Below are 22,083 nucleotides of genomic sequence, written 5' to 3'. Positions count from 1 at the left end.
CAACTGCTTATAATTGGATATAGAAATCATTTGAATAAGCTCCTTAGAGTTGGCTGCTCTGTTGACAGAATGTGTTTCTTGCTTTTTCTAATAAGAGCTTTTTAACTGGGAGAGTAAATAATACTTCGAATAACAAATATAGCTCTGTTATTTTAAATATGAAAGCCAGGATTTTGAGTGTAAAAAGAAGACACGTTTCCCACAGAGACTGTTTGGGTATTGTCAGGCCTTTAAGTAGTCTATACTCCTCAAGTGAGCAAGTTTCAAGTCTCCCTCTCTCCGGCACACAAAGTCTAAAAATGACTTCTTATTGAATCAGGTATTTGCAACTGCAGCCCATGTGCCATCGAGCGCCACAACTTAATCATCCTGCCATCCCATTCTTGCCCGTTCCCGGAAATATTGTTGGGAAGCTGAATACCCTAAAACAGGGATCACAAACTTTTTAAACAGAAGGCCAGGTCACAGTCCCTCAAACTGTTGGTGGGCCAGATTATAATTAGAAAAAATACACATGAATTCTTATGCACACTGCACATATCTTATTTATAGAGCAAAAACATTTAAAAACAATACAATAATTAAAATTAAGAACAATTTTAACAAATATAAACTTATTAGTATTGTAATTGAAAGTGTGGGCATGCTTTTGGCTGTTGAGATACGATTGTTGTTGCTATTGTGTGCTTTCAAGTAGTTTCATACTTAGGTTGACCCTGAGCAAGGGCCGGGTAAATGACCTTGAAGAGCCACATCCAGCCCCCAGGCCTTAGTTTGAGGACCCCTGCCCTAAAGGGTAAAATTCCACTCTTGGAAGCAGCAGCAAATTTCTTCGTTCAACCCCTCAAACAACAAAATCTAGAATTTGAAACGGGAAATCATTTCCAGTCTCTTCATTGCCAGGAAGCCAATTTTCAGCTAAGTTGGGGTTTTTGTAGTTTATGATAAGGATAGTAAGACATCAAAACATCTGGTCGTCCCCTGGGCAACGTCCTTTCAGACAGCCAATTCTCTCACACCAGAAGCGACTTGCAGTTTCTCAAGTCACTCCTGACACGAAATAAAATGGAAAGTATGTGGGGACTGAAATGAGTCCTCACCATAATCGTCCATTCTATGCGTTGTAAAGCCTTCTTGGACCCACTGAATAGCTTGTTCCCTTCAAAAGCTGAGGTGGTTAAACTAGTCAAAAATCATATGCAACATCCAAACTTCACAATACACTAAACCAGACATTGGTAAGCCCAGCCCCGGGGGCTGAATGTGATCCCTTGGGCTCTTTTCTCGGACCCTCCTCTCTCACACCATCCTATCCTTCCTTCCTTCTCTTTCCTTCCTCGTTCCCTCTCTCTCTCCCTTCCTTACCTCATTCTCCTTCCATCCTTCCACTCTTTTGTCCTTCCTTTCATCCCTCTTTTGTCCCTCCTTCCCTCTCTCTCTTTTTTCCCCTTCCTTCCTTCCTTCCTTCCTTCCTTCCTTCCTTCCTTCCTTCCTTCTCTCTTTCCTCCCTCCCCTCCCCCACCCTCCATTCACTTCCATCCTCCCTTCCTTCCTTCCTTCTCTTTTTCTTCCTCCTAGAGGATGTTTAGTTGTGAGAAGAGAAAACACAAGAACTATATTTCAAGATTTAAAAGAGTGTCCCATTGAGGAGGTGGGGGGAAGGGGAACAGATTTTCTGCTGCTCTAGAAACCAGGGCACAAGGGAGCAATGGTTTCAAATGGCAGGGAAAGAGATTCAACTGGAAAAAAAATTAGGAAGGACTTCCTGGAGAGTGACATAGACTGCCTCGGAGTGTGATTGAGTCTCCTTTTTTGGAGGCTTTCCCACAGAGGCTGTCTATTGCGAATGCTTTGATTGTGCTTTGTTGCATGGCAGGGAGTTGGACTGGATGGCCCTTTGGGATCTCTTCCAACTCTAGGATTATAGGATTATATATTAAAATTAGGCAATATGAGGTCTTATGGATACACTTTTTCTCTTTCGTGCATCTCATCCTGGCCAAGGCCAACCCTTTTCTCGTCTTGCCTTCACTTTCTCCCTCCGAAAGAGAAGAGGAAGGGGAGGAAAGGACAGGGAGGCAGCTTGGGGAGAACCCCCTCCCCATTCTGGCCCCCCATGTGGCCCCCAAGTTAGAAAGCTTGCCCATGCCTGCACTGAACTTGACCAGTATGCCATCTATCATAATCCACATATTAAATTGTAAATGCTTTGGGCTAAAAATAAAATCTGTCAACAGGGGTGCAGTGTGTGCAGTTGTTTTTAACCTAGCCTTGAGATATTTGGTGTTTTGTGCACACTGTGATGATGATGATGTTTAGATCCCGCTTTTTCTCTCCTCAAAGCAGCTTTACCCAAAATAAGGGGTGCCCTTCAAAACAAGAAATGTGATCAACTAAAAAATAACCTTATTTTAATAGATTGATAACCTTGGTTTTGTTGTTTTTTCTCACTGTAAGAACGATGTAGCAGCAAGTCTGTTCAGTGAATTTTTATATGATAATATTGATCAAAACTGAAAGCATCTCTTCTCTCCACTTTTCATTTTTTGATTAATTTCTCTTTCAAGGTGGCAGAAATAAAGAAGGGAAACCAAAAAGTGATGAATAAGCTCATTGGGCAGGTTCAGAAAAAAACAAGAGGACGAGCAGACCCTGCACTGGTGAAAGAAATACTAGAGAAACTGCTATCATAGGATCTGGAGTACAAATGTACCTTTCTTGGCATCCTAAACAACATTCAAATGGTGAGTATTAAACAACTCTGTATCTTTAGCAATCAGGCTTCAGTTTGAAGTTTGCTTCCCACATCAGATTATTGGCTCTTCTCCTTCTTGGAGAGCGGGAGTGACATTACCAGAGACCCCGCCCCTCCTTTTGGGGTGGAAGAAGAGGAGCGCTGAAAGGAGAAAGGAAGGTGTTGTCAAAGGTTTTCATGGCCGGAATCATTGTGTTGCTCCGGGTTTTCCAGGCTATATGGCCATGTTCCAGAAGCATTCTCTCTTGATGTTTCACCCACGTAACACCTCACTACACAAATAGGCAAAACAATCCAACTATGGTTTGTGGTGAGCTCCCATGTTGGTATTCCAAACAAATCAAAGATTCAAAAGAAATGGATAGAAAGGTAACAGTATTTTCCCTTTCATCACTCATGAAAGGGGCTATGTATAGAATTTTACAGTAAGAGAAAAAGGCTAAATTTGAGGTAGCCAATTTCTCTCCCAGAAATGGGATTCAGTCAAGATGGGAAAAGGTGACAAAGGGGGGATCTTGGATATGCAGACCAGTTTTTCCACAAATGGAGGGAGAACAGTTCACTGTCAAAAGAGGTCTTTCCACTGCAACAACAAAAAGATCTGCTACTCTTGCTGACTTTTGTCATTGTTCCAATCAGTAACAAGAGTGTTAATCTTCAGACATATTTTTGGACTGTTGAAAAATTGAAACCAGTGAGAGGGAAGGTTCCTCTGTCCATTGTAAGCCATACTGTTTTGTCCTGTAGGATTGTTGTATAATCAGTTATTTTCATATTGCTACTCCATTACATACCATTATGCACACTGTTTTGCACACTGTAGGACATGGGGAGAATTTCTCTTTTCACCTTATTGACATTATAGGCTTTTTGTTAAAAGGAAGACATGTTTTTTCCTTCCTTTGAGCAGGCTTAAACTTGTAGCTGAGCCATGGAGCACTCCTGTACCCATACTCACTGTTTGTACGAGGTTTATCCGGAAAGTAAGGTTACAAGGCACATAGCTCTTGCAGGGAATTCTCACGGTGAAAGTTGGTATCACTGCCATGTAGCGGGAAGCCAGCAGAAGCGAACGAGCACTGCCAGTCGTCAGTAGCTCATCAACTGGAGTTGTTGTGAAGGTTAGAGATGAGCATCTTAATTCCGTATCCCTCCAAGTGTGAAGTTTACGCTGTAATACACTACCTAAATGCTAATGGCATAAAGGCTGCTGTGATTAATCACGAAATCGTTTCAGTTTATGGAGAGGACGTAATGTCAAGACAGCATGTGACAAAATGGGTACGAAATATATTGTGAAACGATGAAGAAACTTCACATAGTCATCCAAAACAAACATTGTGAGATGCTGACGGTACGGGTTTGTCTCCCTCATGACAATGCGCATCTGCACACCGCTCATGCAACACAAGAGTTGTTGACTTCATTTGGTTTGGGATGTTTTAAGCCACCCATCACAGCCCCAATTTTGCACCCAGTGACCATCATCTGTTCACTAAATTGAAGGAACACCTTGGTGGAAAACACTTTTCCAATGATGATGAGGTGAAAATAGAAGTGACGAACTAGCTGAAATATGTGGAGGGAAACTTCTATGACACAGACATCAAAAACTCATCCCACAGATGACAAAATGTATTGAACTGTATGGTGATTATATGGAAAAATATGTAATGCCTATGCTACAATCCATGTAAGTTTTATTAAAATACGTATATTCATTCTTTGTATTTTAAAATAATCTTGTAACCTTACTTTCCGGATAACCCTCATATGTTGTTCAATTTTAACTACTTCCAGTCATCCCTCAATACATTTTTATGCTAAACATACACACACACATGTCTTCTTTGATAAGAAAATGCACCTTTTCCAAAGTGCTGTTGCATCTACAAAAGAATTGGTGTGCTGTGCCTTAGATATGTCTTTGCTACTCTGTAGTTCTGTTAGCAATCATCAATTGGGTTGTGTGTCCTTGAGATTTATATCAAAACAAACAAGGCAGAACACTCACTGCAAAGATAAAAGCTTTTGAGTGAAAAAAAATCCCTTGTATTTAAACGTCACAATTCTGTATATTGCAGGGGAAATCTACTATGAGGCTTTAAACAATGGAATTGTTTGACATCTGGAACTTTCTCTAACATATGACCACTTCATCCACTTCAGAGAAGCAATATTTACTTTTTGAATGAGTCCAAGAGAAGTTAAGATGTTCCTCTCAATAGATTTTAGGTGTTTCAAGTTTTCACTACCATCTAAAGGTTGTATCCTGGTATGTCAAGACATTAAGGAGTGTTTTTTTTCCAATGTTTAATGAATAAAAATTGTACATAAAAATAACTTTTTATAAGCAATAAAACAAACATTTGTTTTGTTCAGACCATCTTGGACATTTTTTTACTTTCCTCTTTTAAAAGTGAACTGTGCATTCATATTGAAAACTGAACAAAGGCTGCATTCATAAAGTACAGATACACATCTCTATGAAATAAGCTATTGTTATAATTCAGCAGATGATAGTCATGGTTCTGTACCATACATTTTGGTCAGAGTAGGCAGCCACTTAGCTTTCCTTTGTTCTTTGGAGGCTCAGTGGGACATCAGTTCATGTGGTGGCATCCTGTTGGGGGATCCCAAGTAGATTCATTCAGTCAGTTGTGGAATAGTGAGTCAGTACCATTGATTCAACAGCTCTACCCTCGTCAGAACTAAAAGCAGGAATCGGTCCATTGGCTGATATCCCCGATAGCATAAGCAGGTATAATTCTACCTTATGCCTGCATGTGTACATCATAGTTGTTGCAGAGCTTGCTCTTCCTTTCAGAATAATTGACGCCTTCTTGAATGTTCCATTGAGCCACTGCGGCCTGCCATTTGCATTCCGTTGCCTGATGTGATATGATTCCATCATCCACTTGTACCAATGGATTTCAGTGGGATGATGAAATCATTCCGCATAGGCATGGCCAGACAAATTCTCCAATCTTACCAATTGGGGGACTGCAACAGCTCAGCAATAGGTTCTGGACGTTGTTAAATGGCAGGCTATAGCTACACTGTGGCAAACAGAAATATGGCCATTGGCAGTTAAATCCAGAAAAAATACAATATCTCCTATAGAGTTAAAAAGTTTTTGTTTCTTAATTTGTTATCAAACTCTTCTGCTCCACGTGACAGCTCCAATGATGTACTTCTCTGATTCTTTTGCTTTCATCACAATCAGTGATTCATCTACAATAGTAATGCATTCAAAAGTCTTTTCTAGAGGGCAAGGAAGCCCTCTTGAGTAGGTTGTTAACACTATAGAGAGGAAAGAGAAGAAAGTTTCAAATCAACTAGTCTTAGATAGACAAATAGATCACTGGATGCTGGTCATTAGAAAGATCATTGGACATAGAGGCAATATGTGCAGTTGCTCCCCAATGGATCAAACTCCAGCTGATGCTAATCTGTGCTTAGAGACAAATGTATTAGCATTGGTAGTAAGCTACTCAGGGCATGATTTTATCCAGTTGCTATTACAATATAAATAAAAAATATTAATGGAAAATTTGGAGAATTGTGTGCTTTATTGGCTCTTGTTCTATTATTATTATTTTAGTATTATTTTGCTGTAGACCAGTGGTTCTCAATCTGTGGGTCCCCCGGTGTTTGGCCTACCACTCCCAGCAATCCCAGCCAGTTTACCAGCTGTTAGGATTTCTGGGAGTTGAAGGCCAAAACAGGGGACCCACAGGTTAAGAACCACTGCTGTAGACATATACAATACATGATAATGATTTATACTCTAAGCAGTTTTGCGGTTTTCTACTTGGTTATATTTTATAGAGATCAGGAACCTTTGGTCCTCCAGCTGTTTTGGATTCTAGGTTCTATCATTCCTTGCCAATGGCTGTGCTGGTTGGGATTTCTAAAAGTTGTGGTCCAGAACATTTATAGGATCACAAGTTCCCTGTTCTCATAACTGCTTATGAGGCTGTTAAAGTTGATTTGCCCCAAGGAAATGGGAAAGTATTGTTTCCATTCGATTTTGAAGTTTTGTCTTATGTCTGTTACAACAGGCTGTGTTTTTTATGTAATTTTGGTTGTTAAGTCATAATTCGTGTTTATATGTTGGGTTGTTTAAATTTTGTTAGTATAGATGTATTGTTGTTGTATTCGGGCATTGAATGTTTGTCTTTTTTTTGTTTGGAATCCACCCTGAGTCCCTTCGGGGATATAGAGCGGAATATAAATAAATTAATTACTACTACTACTACTACTACTACTAAAGTTAAGATCAGTAAGACTTCCCCTACCAAAAAGGTGAAAAATATCAACCCATCATAATCCTACCAAATTACTTGGTAGGATTATGGAAGGCTTGACGAAGCCTTCCATTTTCTTTTTTATTTTAAGAATGTAAGAAGTTAGCTACCTGTCTGTCTTACAAGAAAACCACAAGTATTCAGTGTCTCTTCAAGCAGTGAAACTTCAGGCTCCCTACTTTTTTGCCTCTAGCAAGAAAAAGCCGCCTGTGTTTGATAGATGGTGTGCATGCACAGCCATACATTTCCATTCTATTGTAATGGCTCCCACTCCCACCTTCTGCAGGGTAAGTAGAGCTGAATTAGAGCTATTGTGCATGACATTTAGTGAGAGATTCATTCCATTGCCATTGTGCACGTGCGAAGCATAGTGAAGAAATCTAGTATTCAATCATACCATGGACTTGTTTACCATATATTTGTATTTAAATTGCCGTTTTAAATAATACTATAGACTTCACTCAAGGTACTTCATTCCTGTAAGTACCTTATTACTAAAAACCGTTTTAACGTATTGGAGTTGAAAATTAACTTTGTAAAAAAAAATGTGCACCCTTTTGACAAATAGGATCGGTAAGATTTCTAGGCAGGTTTGTTTCCCCTTTCAGTGTCATTACTCAAAGGATAGTGTGTTAACAAAGAAGCCAATTTTGAAAAGCTAAGGACACACACAAAAAACACCCTACACGCTTTGAGCAAACACTGAACAAAATACGATCAGAAGCTAAGAGCTTGCCATTACGGCTTTGTGAAAAGGAAGTGTTTGCTTGAGCATAAAGCTTGCTGGGAAGACTCATTTACAAGTGCCAGGAGTTTTTGCGTTAAGATGGAGAGTGGGAAGCTGGTTTCCAATTGTGTTTCTAACTTCTGTAGAGGTTACTCACCTCAATCGCATGGATCTTCTATCTTTAACTGAGTGAGATGCCATTGTTAGTATGATTTCTGCATCAGGGTGTCGGAAACAAGCTCTTGTTACAGTTGCTTAAATCAAGTCAGAGTCTGTGCACTTGGTGAAGACTACTGCAGGTATGAGAGATGTGGGCCTCATCATGTCTGGCTGAAGAATCTAGCAAGATTTGTTTTTGTTTGTTTTTTACAAGGATCATTAAATGCATTTCAATCACAGGGCAATTCCAATCTTTCTTTGCTTAGATGATTCAGCAGTGTTTTCAAGATGCATCTGGATCACTGTCATCTTTAACTGTGGTAGAATTCTTTATCTTTCACATAGAATATGCAGGCTATCTTTTTTTCTGAAAAGAGGCAGAAGTCTATAACTGACTGGATTATTATTAGTCATATATTGTTATTTTCCCAGGGTTTTTTTTTTCGTGTCAGGAGTGACTTGAGAAACTGCAAGTTGCTTCTGGGGTGAGAGAATCGGCCGTCTGCAATATTGCCCAAGGGATGCCCAGATTTTTTTTTTTGATGTTTTACCATCCTTGTGGGAGTCTTCTCTCATATCCCCACACAGGGAGCTGGAGCTGACAGAGGGAGCTTATCCATGCTCTCCCCAGATTCAAACCTCCAACCTGTTGGTCTTCAGTCCTGCCGGCACAAGGGTTTAACCCATTGTGCCACAGGGGTCTCTTGTTAGAGAATAGAAATGTGTAATAGGTAACCTATAGGCTTGGTTGATCAGAAAAAATGGTTCAAAACTAGTTTTGGATGTGGGGGGCGCTGGTGGTTAGATTCTAAAGTCACTTCCGATTTTTAAAAAATTTCAAAACTTTCTGAAACTTCTGAATCACTTCGTTAATGGCAAACACGCATGCGGAGTAGGAAAAAAACCAGAACCAGCACTGGGGAAAATTCAGGGGATTCTCCCTCTCTCACTTTTAGGCCAATCCTGATGAAACTTGCTACAGTGGTAGAACACATGGACCACTGTTAGCTCACCAAATTTCATAACCTTTGACTTATTCATGGACTTTTGGCGAATTTTCAAAATCTTTATGAAAGTGTTATTTCCTGTTTCATTGAGTGGTCTTTACTTTGAAAGTAGTTGCTCTACTCCAGAAACTTTGTTCATGTGGCACAAACTGTGTTAAATTGGCGAACAGAAATCATAGTACAGACCCCATCAAGGGACATCTAAACTGACTCTTCTGGGCAGAAAGGCGCTATCCAAACTCTCCTGACATCCATTTGCTTCCTCTACTGAGTTGGAGGGGACCCTCAAGACACATCCATCCGTTTATTCCTATTTGCAGACACAATCGATCATTTTATTTTATCCTTACTTACTGATGTAAAGGGCTGGCTGGCTACCCCAGTGCCTTGTTCATGGCAATCAGGCCAAAGTGAAATGATTGGTTTTTAAGCAGTTTAAGTTCTCTTGGCTTTGCAAAAGTTGCTTATTGCTTTGCTGCTTTCTTTAGACACCTTTGTAGATTCAATCAGTTTATTTTATTTTTAGACAAAGACTGCTACAGATAGCTATAGTATTTTTGAGTCCTTCAGCCATTTTGGCTAATGAGCAGCCAGAAGTGTGGGAAATGTAGTTTAACAGCAATCTCTACCATTGGGGGCCTGGCCTTCACAAACTACAACAATGGCTGTGCTTCACTACGCTCACCTCATCCCTCCTTTGCATCACCGGGGGAGGGAAAGCATGGGATTTTAAACCCTTTTAGGCTTTACCAAAGTTGATTAATGGCTGTGAAAATTAAAATAACCTTGGGAGACATCTGAACATTATGGAATATTTCCAGGGGAAAAAAGTAAGTGATTCAAATTTGGATCCCCCCCCCCCCCCCCAAACCTTTCCTGAATGGTTCAAAACTGCTTCGGAAGCCCAAATTCGGAAGTTTTCTTCTAACTTTCAGGCTCTTCTGAACGAACCTATCCAACTCTAGTAACCAACTTCAGTTAAGCTTGGCTAAAGCATCCTCTTTTCAGCAGATGTAGGAGAGCTGGCTGTAGAAATGAAATGTAAGTGGATGATTAGCATTTGAGTCCTAACAATACCATTCCACTGCTGATTATATTGGCTCATTTAGTAGTTTCAACATGGAAACTCCAGTACTTATAACACTTTCTTTCTCACCTTATTTGGTAGACGGGTAATAGGAAGGCTACTGCAGCACACTGGGAAGTAACCTGCACTATTCCAAAGTCTCTGATTTATTATCTTTGAATATCTATACATGCACTTACTAGGAGAGCACACATAGAACTGGAAAGGTTGCATATCATGAATATAACACCCACTTCTCAAATTCATTAAAGAATACTTTCTTTGAACTACCCAGACTCTCTCCTTTTAGAGCTATGAAATCTTACCACATACTTCTGCAACCATTTAGTATAATATGCTGGCAAGGAGGCTGCCCTTGAAAGATGGCACGGAAACTGCAGCTGGTGCAATATTCTCCAGTTCACCTTGGGAATGGTAGGCACTGCCTGTGATTTTCAACAAGCTTGTGCTTACTTTCAAAGTCGCTTTTTATGAACTTCATGGTGGTTTGTGTGTGTGTGGAGTGACTTGAGAAATGACAAGTTTCTTCTGGTGTGAGAGAATTGGCCATCTGCAAGGACGATGCCCAGGGGATGCCCGGATGTTTTACCATCCTGTGGGAGGCTTCTCTCATGTCCCTGCGTGAGAAGCTGGAGCTGACAGATGGGAGCTCATCCCACTCCCTGGATTTGAACCACTGATCTTTCGGTCAGCAGTCCTGCCAGCACATGGGTTTAACCCATTGTGCCACTGGGGGCTTCACCACTTCATGCTGGTAAGAAAAATTACATCAAATCTTGCTCCATATTTGTTCATTCTAATGAGTGGAAATTGGCAGCTACTAGGAATGGCATTAGCACAATGAGTCTGAAGCTATGACATGACCTGCAAAGGACTGATGACATTGTAGAACACTGGTTTGAAATACATGACTCTCCAAATGTTTGATTAGATAATCTATCATTCTTCAATACTGTTTATGCTGCTGACAGCATGTAGGAGTTGCAATCCTAACAGCAGATAGAGGGGCATATATTCCTTATCCATGTCATGGAAGGCACACTTAATTCCTTCATTCTGTGTGGCCTCTAGTAATTAATTTGAAAAGGACAGCCACAGAATGTCTGTGTTTGTATGTCATAGAAATGCCAATAATGGAAGTCTATGCTTCCATGGTACGCTGTTTGCACTATCCCATGCCCAGCCCTTTTAAAGCCTGGCAATTCCCATTGTACTACTGGCTATTGGTTTTGTTGAGCATTGTTTTGATTCAATTCCAACACTGCTGTTTGATATGTTTATGTTTTATTTTAATTGTGATTTCACCTGGATTGTTATATTTTACTATGTTCTTATTTTAATTGTGTTTGTGCTTTAATGGATTGTTTTGTATTTATGTCTTGTGGACATGTTGTCTCATATGTAAGTTGCCCCAAGTCCCTTCGGGGAGATGGTTGTCGTTATTGTTATTGTTGTTATGCTTGGTCTTCTGATACAGAAAGTCTGTCAACAGGGAAGGTCTATCTCAGGTCTAAGAAAGGAACATATTGAATTGTCTCATAGCACCCACTCATTTCTATGATGTTTGTTGGCATATGGTATCAATGGAAACAAATATTGTTTAAAATGTTCAAGCAATATCTGAGATACGTTTGAAACATCTGTGCCTTCATTACCTCTTTACTGTTTATGCCACAGATTAAAGGAGGGATGCTATCTTTCTCTCAACCCCCCCCCCCCCACACACACACATTTTTCTAGCCTATTTAAAACCTAGATAGACCTTTTGCTCCTTATATTCTACATCACCTAGCAGTAATACAATTTATAGAAAGTTAGGATTAACCTTTGAAACAGTAGAGAAGTGACTTCTTTAAATTTCATTGAACATAATATGGCTGGAGGTGCTATGCAAAACAATCGCTTGAGTTAAGCTTAGGATAGCCTCATATAAAAATCAATAGTTCAGCATTCAAGGTAATGTAAAAAATAATTCCTTCCTTAGTATTCAGCTGTCAGGAAAGCACAAAATTTTGTATAGGATATTTTTGTATAGGTGATAAATCTGTTGGAAGGCTAATGACTACTGAATGCTGTAGGAAGAGCTTTACAGGTCTAGATTTTTTCAAAATGGCACACAATCAGTCTTTTTTGAAAGTGGAAGAAGCTATACTACCGACTTACAATGCTGTGGGGTGAGGGAGTAAGATGGCTATGATCCAGGTTCCTATTAACAAGGCTTTTCAAAGCTTACCTACAGTGCAAGAAAGCTGTTGGATGTTAACTTCAATGATAGAATGATAGAGACCTCATGGGCCATCCGGTCCAACCCCTTGCCAAGAAGGAAAATTGCATTCAAAACATCCCAGAGAGATGGCCATCCAGCCTCTGTTTAAAAGCTTCCAAAGATTGAGCCTCCAACACACTCCAGAGAGTTCCACTGCTGAGCAGCTCTCACAGTTAGGAAGTTCTTCCTAATGTTCAGGTGGAATCTCCTTTCCTATAGTTTGAAGCCATTGTTCCATGTCCTAGTCTCCGGGGCAGCAGAAAACAAGCTTGTTCCCTCCTCCCTATGACTTCCCCTAACATATTGTCTCCTCTCAGCCTTCTCTTCTGCAGGCTAAACATGCCCAGCTCTTTAAGCCGCTCCTCATTAGGGCTTGTTCTCCAGATCCTTGATCATTTTAGTCACCCTCCTCTGCTCACATTCCAGCTTGTCAATATCTCCCTTCAATTGCGATGCCCAGAATTGGACACAGTATTCCAGGTGTGGTCTGACCAAGGCAGAGTAGAGGGGTGGCATGACTGCCCCAGATCTAGACATTATACTCCTATTTATGCTGGCCAAAATCTAATTGGCTTTTTTAGCCGCTGCATGACGTTGGCTCATGTTTAACTTGTCCATGAGAACTTCAAGATCTTTTTTACACATACTGCTGTCAAGCCTGGCATCCCTCATTCTATATCTTTGCATTTCATTTTTTCAGTCTAAGTGGAGTATCTTGCACTTTGTAGTATCTACCTGTTCTAAATTGCATTCAAATTCAAGTTATGTACCAACAGAACCTATATTGTTCATAACTTGGGGACTGCCTAACTAGTACTACAGGAGCACAACGGATTTTTTGATACCAAAATCGCCATCAACTCGACACCTACCATAAATTAGCATCTATGTTTTGTGTGGCTTTTACAATCAGTGAAAATTTAAAATGCTAACCATGGAGAAATATGATATTTTTCCACTGCTGAACACCTCGCAGTCAGGAAGTTCCTGTAGTTTGAAGCCATTGTTCTGCTTTCTAGTCTCCAGGAGAGCAGGGGGAAAAGCCTGTTCCCTCCTCTCTATGACTTCCCCTCACATATTTATACATGGCCATCATGTCTCCTCTCAGCCTTCTCTCCTGCAGGCTAAATATGCCCAGCAAACAAAAACATAGTCAAAGGTGGTGAAGTTGGGAGTCCAACAATCTGGAATATCACATGCTTCCCATCCTTAGTCATTTCACAGACACGGCATGAATCCAAAGATAAATAATTCCTGAGAAATAGCCATCCAACTTCTACTCTACCAGCCAACATAAATCAAACCATTTGCTCCCATTTTAATAGTGAACTGGATACATTCATGACACTTGATGACTAAAATGCTTTGTCTGCGCAGAATTTTGTTAGGAAAAGTTATTAGCTGCTACTGCTGAAGAAGTACTTTGGCACTAGCTTGCTTTTAAATGTCTTTGTGGGCTGGTACCCATCACTGAATTATCTCAAATAGCTTAGTTATGCAAAGCAATCCAAAGCCACATTAACCAAGATGCAATTTTCACTTTCCCTGAGATGGCATTTATAGAGGAATAATTACTACGCTACAGCTTGAATTAGCGCTATAATCATGGTTTGGGTAATTACACTACAATACGGCAGCGCTTGATTTCATGGGAATTTTCACAAGGTTTGGTTGCTTTTGACAAGTGAAACACAAGCCAGAAGGGCAACATCATCTTCCATTTTGCACTTACAGAGGTAAACATTGGTCTGCTTGTCAACATATTGTAGTTTTCATTCTTTTTTAGGTATTTAAAACCAAGTTGTCTTTTTTTTAGATTGCTAACTTTCCAAAAGTATTTATGAGGACTTTATTTTAACTCTGAATTCATGCTGCTAATGCTATTTTATTGAAGCAACAAGATAGGCTTTATGAAAGCTAAAAATAAAGGAGAATTTAATCCTCCTCTTGCTTTCAGCTTCACAAACGTTAATAGCAGCCTATGTTGCAACTGAAATGCAACTTTAGTGAAGGCAAGCTGGCACATTGCTGATTAAATCAAGCTATCCTCAATTTGTGAACTATTGTGATGACTGAAAATAATACAGCGGGACTACGCAAATAGTAGCCACATCCTACTTCATACTCTGCAATTTTAATATTTCTGAAAAATGTCAGTTTGACAGTCTTAAGAAACTAAAAACCCTTTTGTTTTCTCGGAAAATGACCACTATTTGAACCCTACAAGCAATCCTGTAGCTTGTTCTATTAAAAAGCAGTTGCAATTAACATACATTGTCCTCATAGGAAATGGCCTCAAATTATATATTGTTCTGAGTGCCTTAGAACAGAAGAGAGCAGCACAGAAGAAGCAAAATGAGGCCCTATGGATGTTAAAGTCACCTCTCATCAGCACTCTTCAGAAGGGTCAATAGTGAGCGAATCTGATATAGTTCAGCATTTGGAGGCTGGAGCAGAAAATTCACCTAAGGTGTATTATAAGCCTCTCCCCATAAAAGTCAATTATGTATGTATGCATGTATGTACCTTGAATAGCTTGCTAGATCTGGACTCAATTTGGTATACATACCAATCATTATCCAATTTAAAATTTTGGATTTTGGAGGGTGAGGGGTGCTGGCAGAGGATGATGGGAGTTGGAGACCAGCCACACCTGGAGAGCCATGTGATTCACAGACACAACCAAAGGCTCCTCCTAACTGGTCAGATGGCTCAGCCTATTTCTCAGGCTGCATCTCCCAACATAAGGAGTCCCCGGTGGTGCAAAGGTTAACCCTTGTGCCGGCAGAACTGTAGACCGACAGGTCAGAGGTTCGGATCCAGGGAGAGTGCGGATGAGCTCCCTTTGTCAGCTCCAGCTCCCCATGCAGGGACATGAGATTAGCCTCCCACAAAGACGATAAAACATGAAAACATCTGGCCGTCCTCTCGGCAATGTCCTTGCAGACAGCCAATTCTCTGACACCAGAAGCGACTTGCCATTTCTCAGGTCGAGCCTGACACAAATAAATAAATAAATAAATCTCCCAACACAGTGAGGGGTGACTAAGCAGGGTGCGAATGATGGATTTGCAGCCAAACAAGACAGATTAGGAGGAGGGCTGTAAATTGCAGCCCAGCAAGGTCTGGAGTTGATGGGAGTTGCAGTCTGACTAGGTCTTGGGCTGATGGAAGTTGCAGCCCATCAGCTGTATGATTTTTATAAACAGTCCAGTTAGAAGGGTATAGAAATAAGCAGAATTTATCAGTCATGAAGTAAATGAGAAAAATGAATATATCACAAAAATCTGGATAATTGAGCGCATAGAAGGATCTAGATAACTAGGTAACTCATTAAAAATAACTCTCACCTACCAAAGCATGTTGTAACACTGGTCAGTGACAGTAGTTTTTCAAACGTAGTTAAAATTTACACACACACATAAAATCACAGTGTGTGCTTCCATCCAAGCAAGATTAAAATTATGTGGCAGCTGTATTTATTTTCTGAAGAACCGATGTACAGCATGTAGATAGCAGCAGAAATAGAAAACAGGCTAAAGGTACCATTGCTAGGCCCTTACCTTGATAGGTATTCTACAAATTCTAATGCTTTGGTGGCCTAAAAGAAGATGAAGTCTTCCTCCTATATCCTCCACAGAGTTGTACTCCTCCTTCCACAGATGGTACAGAGGACAGAGCAAAGAGATCAGATTAGGCCAAAGCCAGGAAAGCAATCTTCTCTTTTCAATAATTGTGTTTCTAAAGGAATGAGGTGCCATTTTTCTAGCAAGGATGGGGCAATCCTCTAAAGAGAAACTTCTGAAAGATGTATCTGTGCAGGTGCCATGCTCAATTATGGAAGATACAAACTCTCCCTGCGACTATTAATACATCAGTGTACAATTTACAAACAGGTAAAAAAATAATTGCTTCTGAAGCCTGTCTTAATAGCCTGTTTCCATTGGTTTTGGAGCAGTTTCTCATTCCTACCTATTGTAAAAGAAAATGAAAGCTTTCAAGTACTAAAGCATTGGTTCCATAAAGCCAACTTCTGCACTAGAGGAACCATTACTCTTACTTGCACACGCTGAAATGCAGCTGTAATGTTCCAATTCATCATGTTTGGGCCTGATCTAATGAGCCTCATTACTCACACAAGAAAATGTTCTTAAGCAATTGGACACCATCGGCAACAGGTTCCAGTATTTATATCCCAGGTAGCATCTTCTCTTACACTTCTGCCATCCCTCACCAGTGCAATATTGGGACAAGCCAATGTACATCGCAAATAAATAGCCAGTGTTTACAAGTACCACAAAGCTTTTCTTGAACCAAGTAAAATTAGCTTATAGAAACAAGCTATTATTTTTTCAGTTTACAAAATTATGACTTTTAAAACATGTAACAGTAACTTCCAGAGTAAGTCAGCCTTTTAAACACTACTAAAACATTTACTTGAATATTGATCTCCAGCTTATCAATAACAGTATACAAACATGTACTAGAAAAGTTACGGCTTGCATAGAAACATTTTACCATGTGCAAATCTTACTAAAATAAGGCTTGAGTGCTTAGGAAACAATCTAGGTTTTCCCAAAGAACGCTGAGAAATGGCAGAGAAATACTCCACGCCGTCTGCATTCAAGATCTATTTGCTCATTTCTTCTTACACTTCAAAAAAGTGAACAGCTGAGAGTGTCAGACTTGTCCATAACATAAGGCAATATGGTATGTAATCAGCACAGCACCTGGTGTCACCAAGTAATGGGCTTATATACATTGCATCCATTTGGATTCATAGCTTCAGCCACTGGTAAAGTAGAATTAAGGAGAATGATCTTAACTCCACTTTTGATGGGTACCTAGAAAGTCATTTACACAAAAGGCTTTTTGGAGTTGTCAGGGTCATCATGTAAATAGTCTTTGAAATTATCGCCCCCCCCCCCCCACCAAAAAAACACACTTTTGGCCCTACCAAAATGTTGGATGACAACTCTCCACTGCCCTTCACCATAGATTATGATTGACAGCATTGCTGCATGATTCAACATTAACTATTTTATGTTTTGTTATAATAGGCTGTGTTTTTTATTTAATTTCAGTTGTTGAGTTATAATTCGTGTTTATATGTTGGGTTGTTTAAATTTTGTTATTGTGGATATGTTGTTGCATTCGGGCATTGAATGTTTGCCTTTTATGTTTGGAATCCGCCTTGAGTCCCTTCGGGGAGATAGAGCAGAATATAAATAAAGTTTTTATTATTATTATTATGTGTAATCCACATCTGTTTGTAGTCATATTTATTCACTTGTGTTTAACCCAGGCCCTATCTGCACTGACCATTTAATGTAGCTCAAAGCTAGCTTCAAATTGCAGCAGCCAAACAAACTTCCACAAAATCATGTGAAAGAAAGCTGTTAATACGCATCAGTGCTCTGTGGTTTGTGTAATCACCATTCAACCGGTTCCAGTGAAACTATTTCCTCTGCGCCTGAATTAAATGGTGAGAGTAGATGGGGCCCCAGAACATCTACTGCAATGTTTTAAAGTGAGATTTTGAGGTAACCAAAATCAGTGGTAGGAATAAGGTAAAATTAAAATCAATTAGTTAAAAATTAATACACTAAATTTGTATGTTGCACAGTTGGAAATAAGGCCCAACATGAAGATGTAACAATTTTCCCTGAATCAAGTATTACCAGGAATATAAAGTAACATTTTCCTTAATAAGTAGTTCTTGTGTTTAAAACAAACATTAAAATGTCTTTTTTTCAAAAAAGAAAGTCTTTAAAACTAGTAATAATCTTCAAAATCACTAAATACTTTGTAACACAGAATGGAATGTTCCTGTGCAAGAGCAGCGAGCTCCTTGAGAAACTCTGGGAAGAGGGCAGCCGCAAGGATGGCATTCCGGATGTGCAGAGGAACGCTGGGAAGAGACGCTCCTTTCTTTGTCTTACTTCCTGAAAAGGGATGCAGGATGGCTTGAGACGCATCTGAGAGATTCCTACCTTTCCCAGTGACATTGTTGTGCTGGGCATTGTCTGTCAACAGAAAGAAAAACATGACCAAATTTGCACCGAAATCTATATACATTTAGTCAATTAATTAGAGAAAACAATGACCTTGCTTTGTACTTTTTTACAGATTTAGGCTGTCCTTCGAGCCTCTCCAAGATGACTCAAAACATTAGTAAATAATTTCTACTTCACTTTTCAGTTTTCATTATTTTCTCTTATCTTCACAAGATTTCATATTTTCCCAAAAAAGTGAAATTCCCAGAAGTTTGGAAGCCTGGCCTTCAATTCTGGTTTGCAACTACAGTAGAGTCTTGCTTATCCAACCTTTGCTCATCCAATGTTCTGTATTATCCAATGCAGTATGCCTCCCGCCCGGATCCACAGCTGTTTCAATACATTGCAATGTTTTGATGCTAAAATTGTAAATACAGTAATTACTACATAGCGTTACGGTGTATTGAACTGCTTTTTCTGTCAATTTGTTGTAAAACACGATGCTTTGGTGCTTAATTTGTAAAATCATAAAATTTGACATTTAATAGGCTTGTTCTTAATCCCTTCTTATTATCCAACATTTTCACTTATCCAATGTTCTGCTGGCCCAGTTATAAGTGCGACTCTACTGTATAAGCAAGGAGGAAGGAACAATTGCATTCATGTGTACATCTTTGTTAGCTGAGATGCTAGAACAATATAGGGAAAAATCATTTGTGTCTCCAATGGCTATGTCTACATCTGTGTCTGTTATTTCTATTGTAAACATCATCATTAAACTTCAAAATAAAGCCTTAAAGATTTCATAACCAACATGTTGCCAGTTTTAATAATGTTCACATAAAAGCACAGATTTTCTTTATAGTTTGAGTGAGGAAGTGTTCATTTTATTATTAAATATCAATCTAGGCACATCACACAAACCCCATGCCCAGTTCAAACCATCCTGTATATCCTATTACCACAGGCCATTTCTATCTTATATTCTCTAATTGACATAATGATGTGCGTTGACGAACAACTGGCCGTTGGCAATGCAATTGGGTTGCTGGCACTGCAAGCCCATCTTGAAAGCCAAAGCTGCAGCAATCCAAACATTTGTTTGTTTTATAAGCATTAATAGAAAGGCCTAAAAAGCAGCTAAAATGTGTTTGTCTAGGGGAACGGGGTAGAAGCAACACCGAGTAATGCTGCAGCTTCTGTTTTAAGATCGTCAAAAACTTAGCAAATAATGGCACCCAAAAATTTGGTATGTGGTAGTGAATGAATGAATTTATGAATGAATTTATTATGGTCACAGACCAGAAGATTGCATCATTAAAACATTAAAAGCAGAGGTTTGTGAAAGATTAAAACCAGAAGTTCAACACATTAAAAGCAGAAAGTCCAAGATATATAACCAATGTATTCGGCTTCCTATTTAAAACATAACCATGACACATCTAAACATGGTATATAACAGCAACAGCAGCAGCAGCACTTTATTTATAACCCGCCCTCTTCCAAACAAGCAGCAATCAAGACAAAACAATAAATAAATGAACTCAGTATAACTTATAAGCAACAGAAAATAACTGAGGATAAACTAAATAATACAAGGAGTTAAACTAATTAAAACAATACATTAATACATTAAAAGCATAACCTAGTATATCACATCAGCGGGTAGGTATCCAATGTTAAGGTGAGGATGTGTGTAAACTATGCTAATCCTCCTTGCACACATAGTTCTTTAAAAGCTTTCTAAAGGAGAGGAGGAAGAGGGCCGTATTTAGTTCTTTAGGATGGGAGATCCAGAGATGGGAAGCGGCCACAGAGAAGGCCCCCTCTCTCGTTCCCCCCAACCATGCTTGAAACTGGGATGGGACTGAGAGCAGGGCCTCCTTCGCTGACCACAGTGTTAATGCTGGTTTATAAGCAGAAATGCAGTTTTTCAAATAGTCTGGGCCCAAACCATTTAGGGCTTTATATACAACACTATGTGGACTCTGACGCATGGTTTACAAATGTCATTTGATTAAAACCTGTGAAAATAGATATTAAACTATGTAGGTTAAAACATTATCCACAATCAGGAACAGCTAATCACCTCTCAACAAAGGATTCCCCAAGGCACTAACAAGCCACACCTAAAAACTGTCAGGCCATCAATTGCTAATCAAGGTGGCCAATTGAAACATTCACACCTACCTCCAACAGACAAGCGTTCTTTCTCCCACCCTGGACATTCCACAGATATACAAGTCCAATTTTCCTAGTTTCCAACAGGCCTTACAACCTCTGAGGATGCCTGACATAGATGCAGGCGAAACGTCAGGAGAGAATGCTTCTGGAACATGGCCATATAGCCTGAAAAACCTACAACAATCCAATTATCCACTAAAATCATCTGCAATCTCCTTAATTTTATAGCTACAGCACAAACCTTAGCCACTATGAAAATGATCCATGGTTCTCTATCCTCTATTAGATATTTTAAATAGTATTCACCACTTCTGCCAGCAATCTTCTGCACAATAAGAGTAATCAAAGTAGATCGAATGTCCCTAAAGAAGTAGCAATGTAACGGGACATGCCTGGAAGTGGACAGAGAGATTGATGAAAAATTTCAAAATAATGTATTTTAAGAAGGGAAAATCCCAACTTATCCTTGTGAATAATACTTACTTTGTACTGGGATTTGTCCATTTGTATTTTGGAGGCAGGTGTAGCTACAATAAGAACACGATGGGCAAATATTATATAGAAGGAACTTCAGGGACAAATAAAATAGCAGCCAGGACCCAAGGATGCGTAAAACCAACACAATTATCCCCAAAGGAGCTTCAAGACCTCGGTGCACCTGGAGAACTGGATTTAAAACTGACGGGTATTTCAAAAGCAGTCTATGAGTCAGCTATTCAAAATGAAGTCCACCAAGTTAGAACAGGCTGCTGGTAGGTAAAGGTAAAGGTTTCCCCTGACATAAAGTCCAGTCGTGTCCGACTCTGGGGGTTGGTGCTCATCTCAATTTCTAAGCCGAAGAGCCAGCATTGTCCATAGACACCTCCAAGGTCATGTGACCAGCATGACTGCAAGGAGTACCATTACCTCTCTGCCGGAGTGGTACTACTGATCTACTCACATTTGCATGTTTTCAAACTGCTAGGTTGGCAGAAGCTGGGCCTAACAGCGGGAGCTCATGCCGTTTCCCAGATTCGAAACTGTGACCTGTCAGTCAACAAGTTCAGCAGCTCAGCGGTTTAACCCACTGCACCACTGGGGGCTCCAAGGCTGCTGGTATGAACCAAAATAGCTCTTTGGAACCTAGCCCTTCATACGTTGGGTTTCCATACTCACAGTCTCTATTCCACACTCAGTGTAGAGATTTCAGGAATCAGCTTTTGAAACCCTGATAAGCATCTCATGTTTCTGCATGTAGCCTTGATGAGCTATTTAAATGGGAAAATACCAAAACGAGCTGGGAGCGGGAAAAATATAGACCTTCACCGCTGTTTTCAGAAAGTACTAAAAACTACCAAATCAAGTAGAAGAACCAGGGGCTCATTCTGAAAAATAATAAACAAGAATGACTTCCCTTCCACATTCGACTGCTCCACAATTAGTCACTATGGTTACTGTTCTCATCAGATTCCGCACATTCCCATCACCCCTGAGCACAGTGTCTAATGAAAACTCATCTCCACAACAGCTATATACACACCGTCTTCTGATACAGTGATTCGAGCAAGATGAGAACAAGAGCTTCTGGCAGCTGGTATTTAATTTTGAAATCA

General features: G+C 39.8%; 2 protein-coding genes across 5 annotated transcripts in view; one reads left to right on the top strand and one right to left on the bottom strand.

The window, feature by feature from the left end:
• GATB (glutamyl-tRNA amidotransferase subunit B) overlaps nucleotides 1–19,120 on the top strand; it is an 89,063-nt gene extending 69,943 nt beyond the window's left edge. For 2 of the 3 annotated variants that reach the window (XM_060778845.2, XM_060778843.2), the window contains 2 exons: nucleotides 2,568–2,744; nucleotides 4,840–6,308. In XM_060778845.2, the coding sequence (XP_060634828.2) occupies nucleotides 2,568–2,693 (126 nt within the window). In that variant the 3' untranslated portion in view covers nucleotides 2,694–2,744; nucleotides 4,840–6,308. Of the gene's footprint in view, nucleotides 1–2,567; nucleotides 2,745–4,839; nucleotides 6,309–18,128 lie in introns of those variants that run through there. The other variant, XM_060778844.2, reaches the window with a different exon arrangement.
• FHIP1A (FHF complex subunit HOOK interacting protein 1A) overlaps nucleotides 15,768–22,083 on the bottom strand; it is a 122,778-nt gene continuing 116,462 nt past the window's right edge. For both annotated transcript variants that reach the window (XM_060778839.2, XM_060778840.2), the window contains exon 13: nucleotides 15,768–18,337. In XM_060778839.2, the coding sequence (XP_060634822.2) occupies nucleotides 18,087–18,337 (251 nt within the window). In that variant the 3' untranslated portion in view covers nucleotides 15,768–18,086. The remainder of the gene's footprint in view (nucleotides 18,338–22,083) is intronic.

Source organism: Anolis sagrei, chromosome 5 (genome assembly GCF_037176765.1).
Source record: "Anolis sagrei isolate rAnoSag1 chromosome 5, rAnoSag1.mat, whole genome shotgun sequence".
Classification (NCBI taxonomy): Eukaryota; Metazoa; Chordata; class Lepidosauria; order Squamata; family Dactyloidae; genus Anolis; species Anolis sagrei.
Note: the sequence above shows the minus strand (reverse complement) of the source record. Positions and strands in the feature narration are given on the sequence as shown.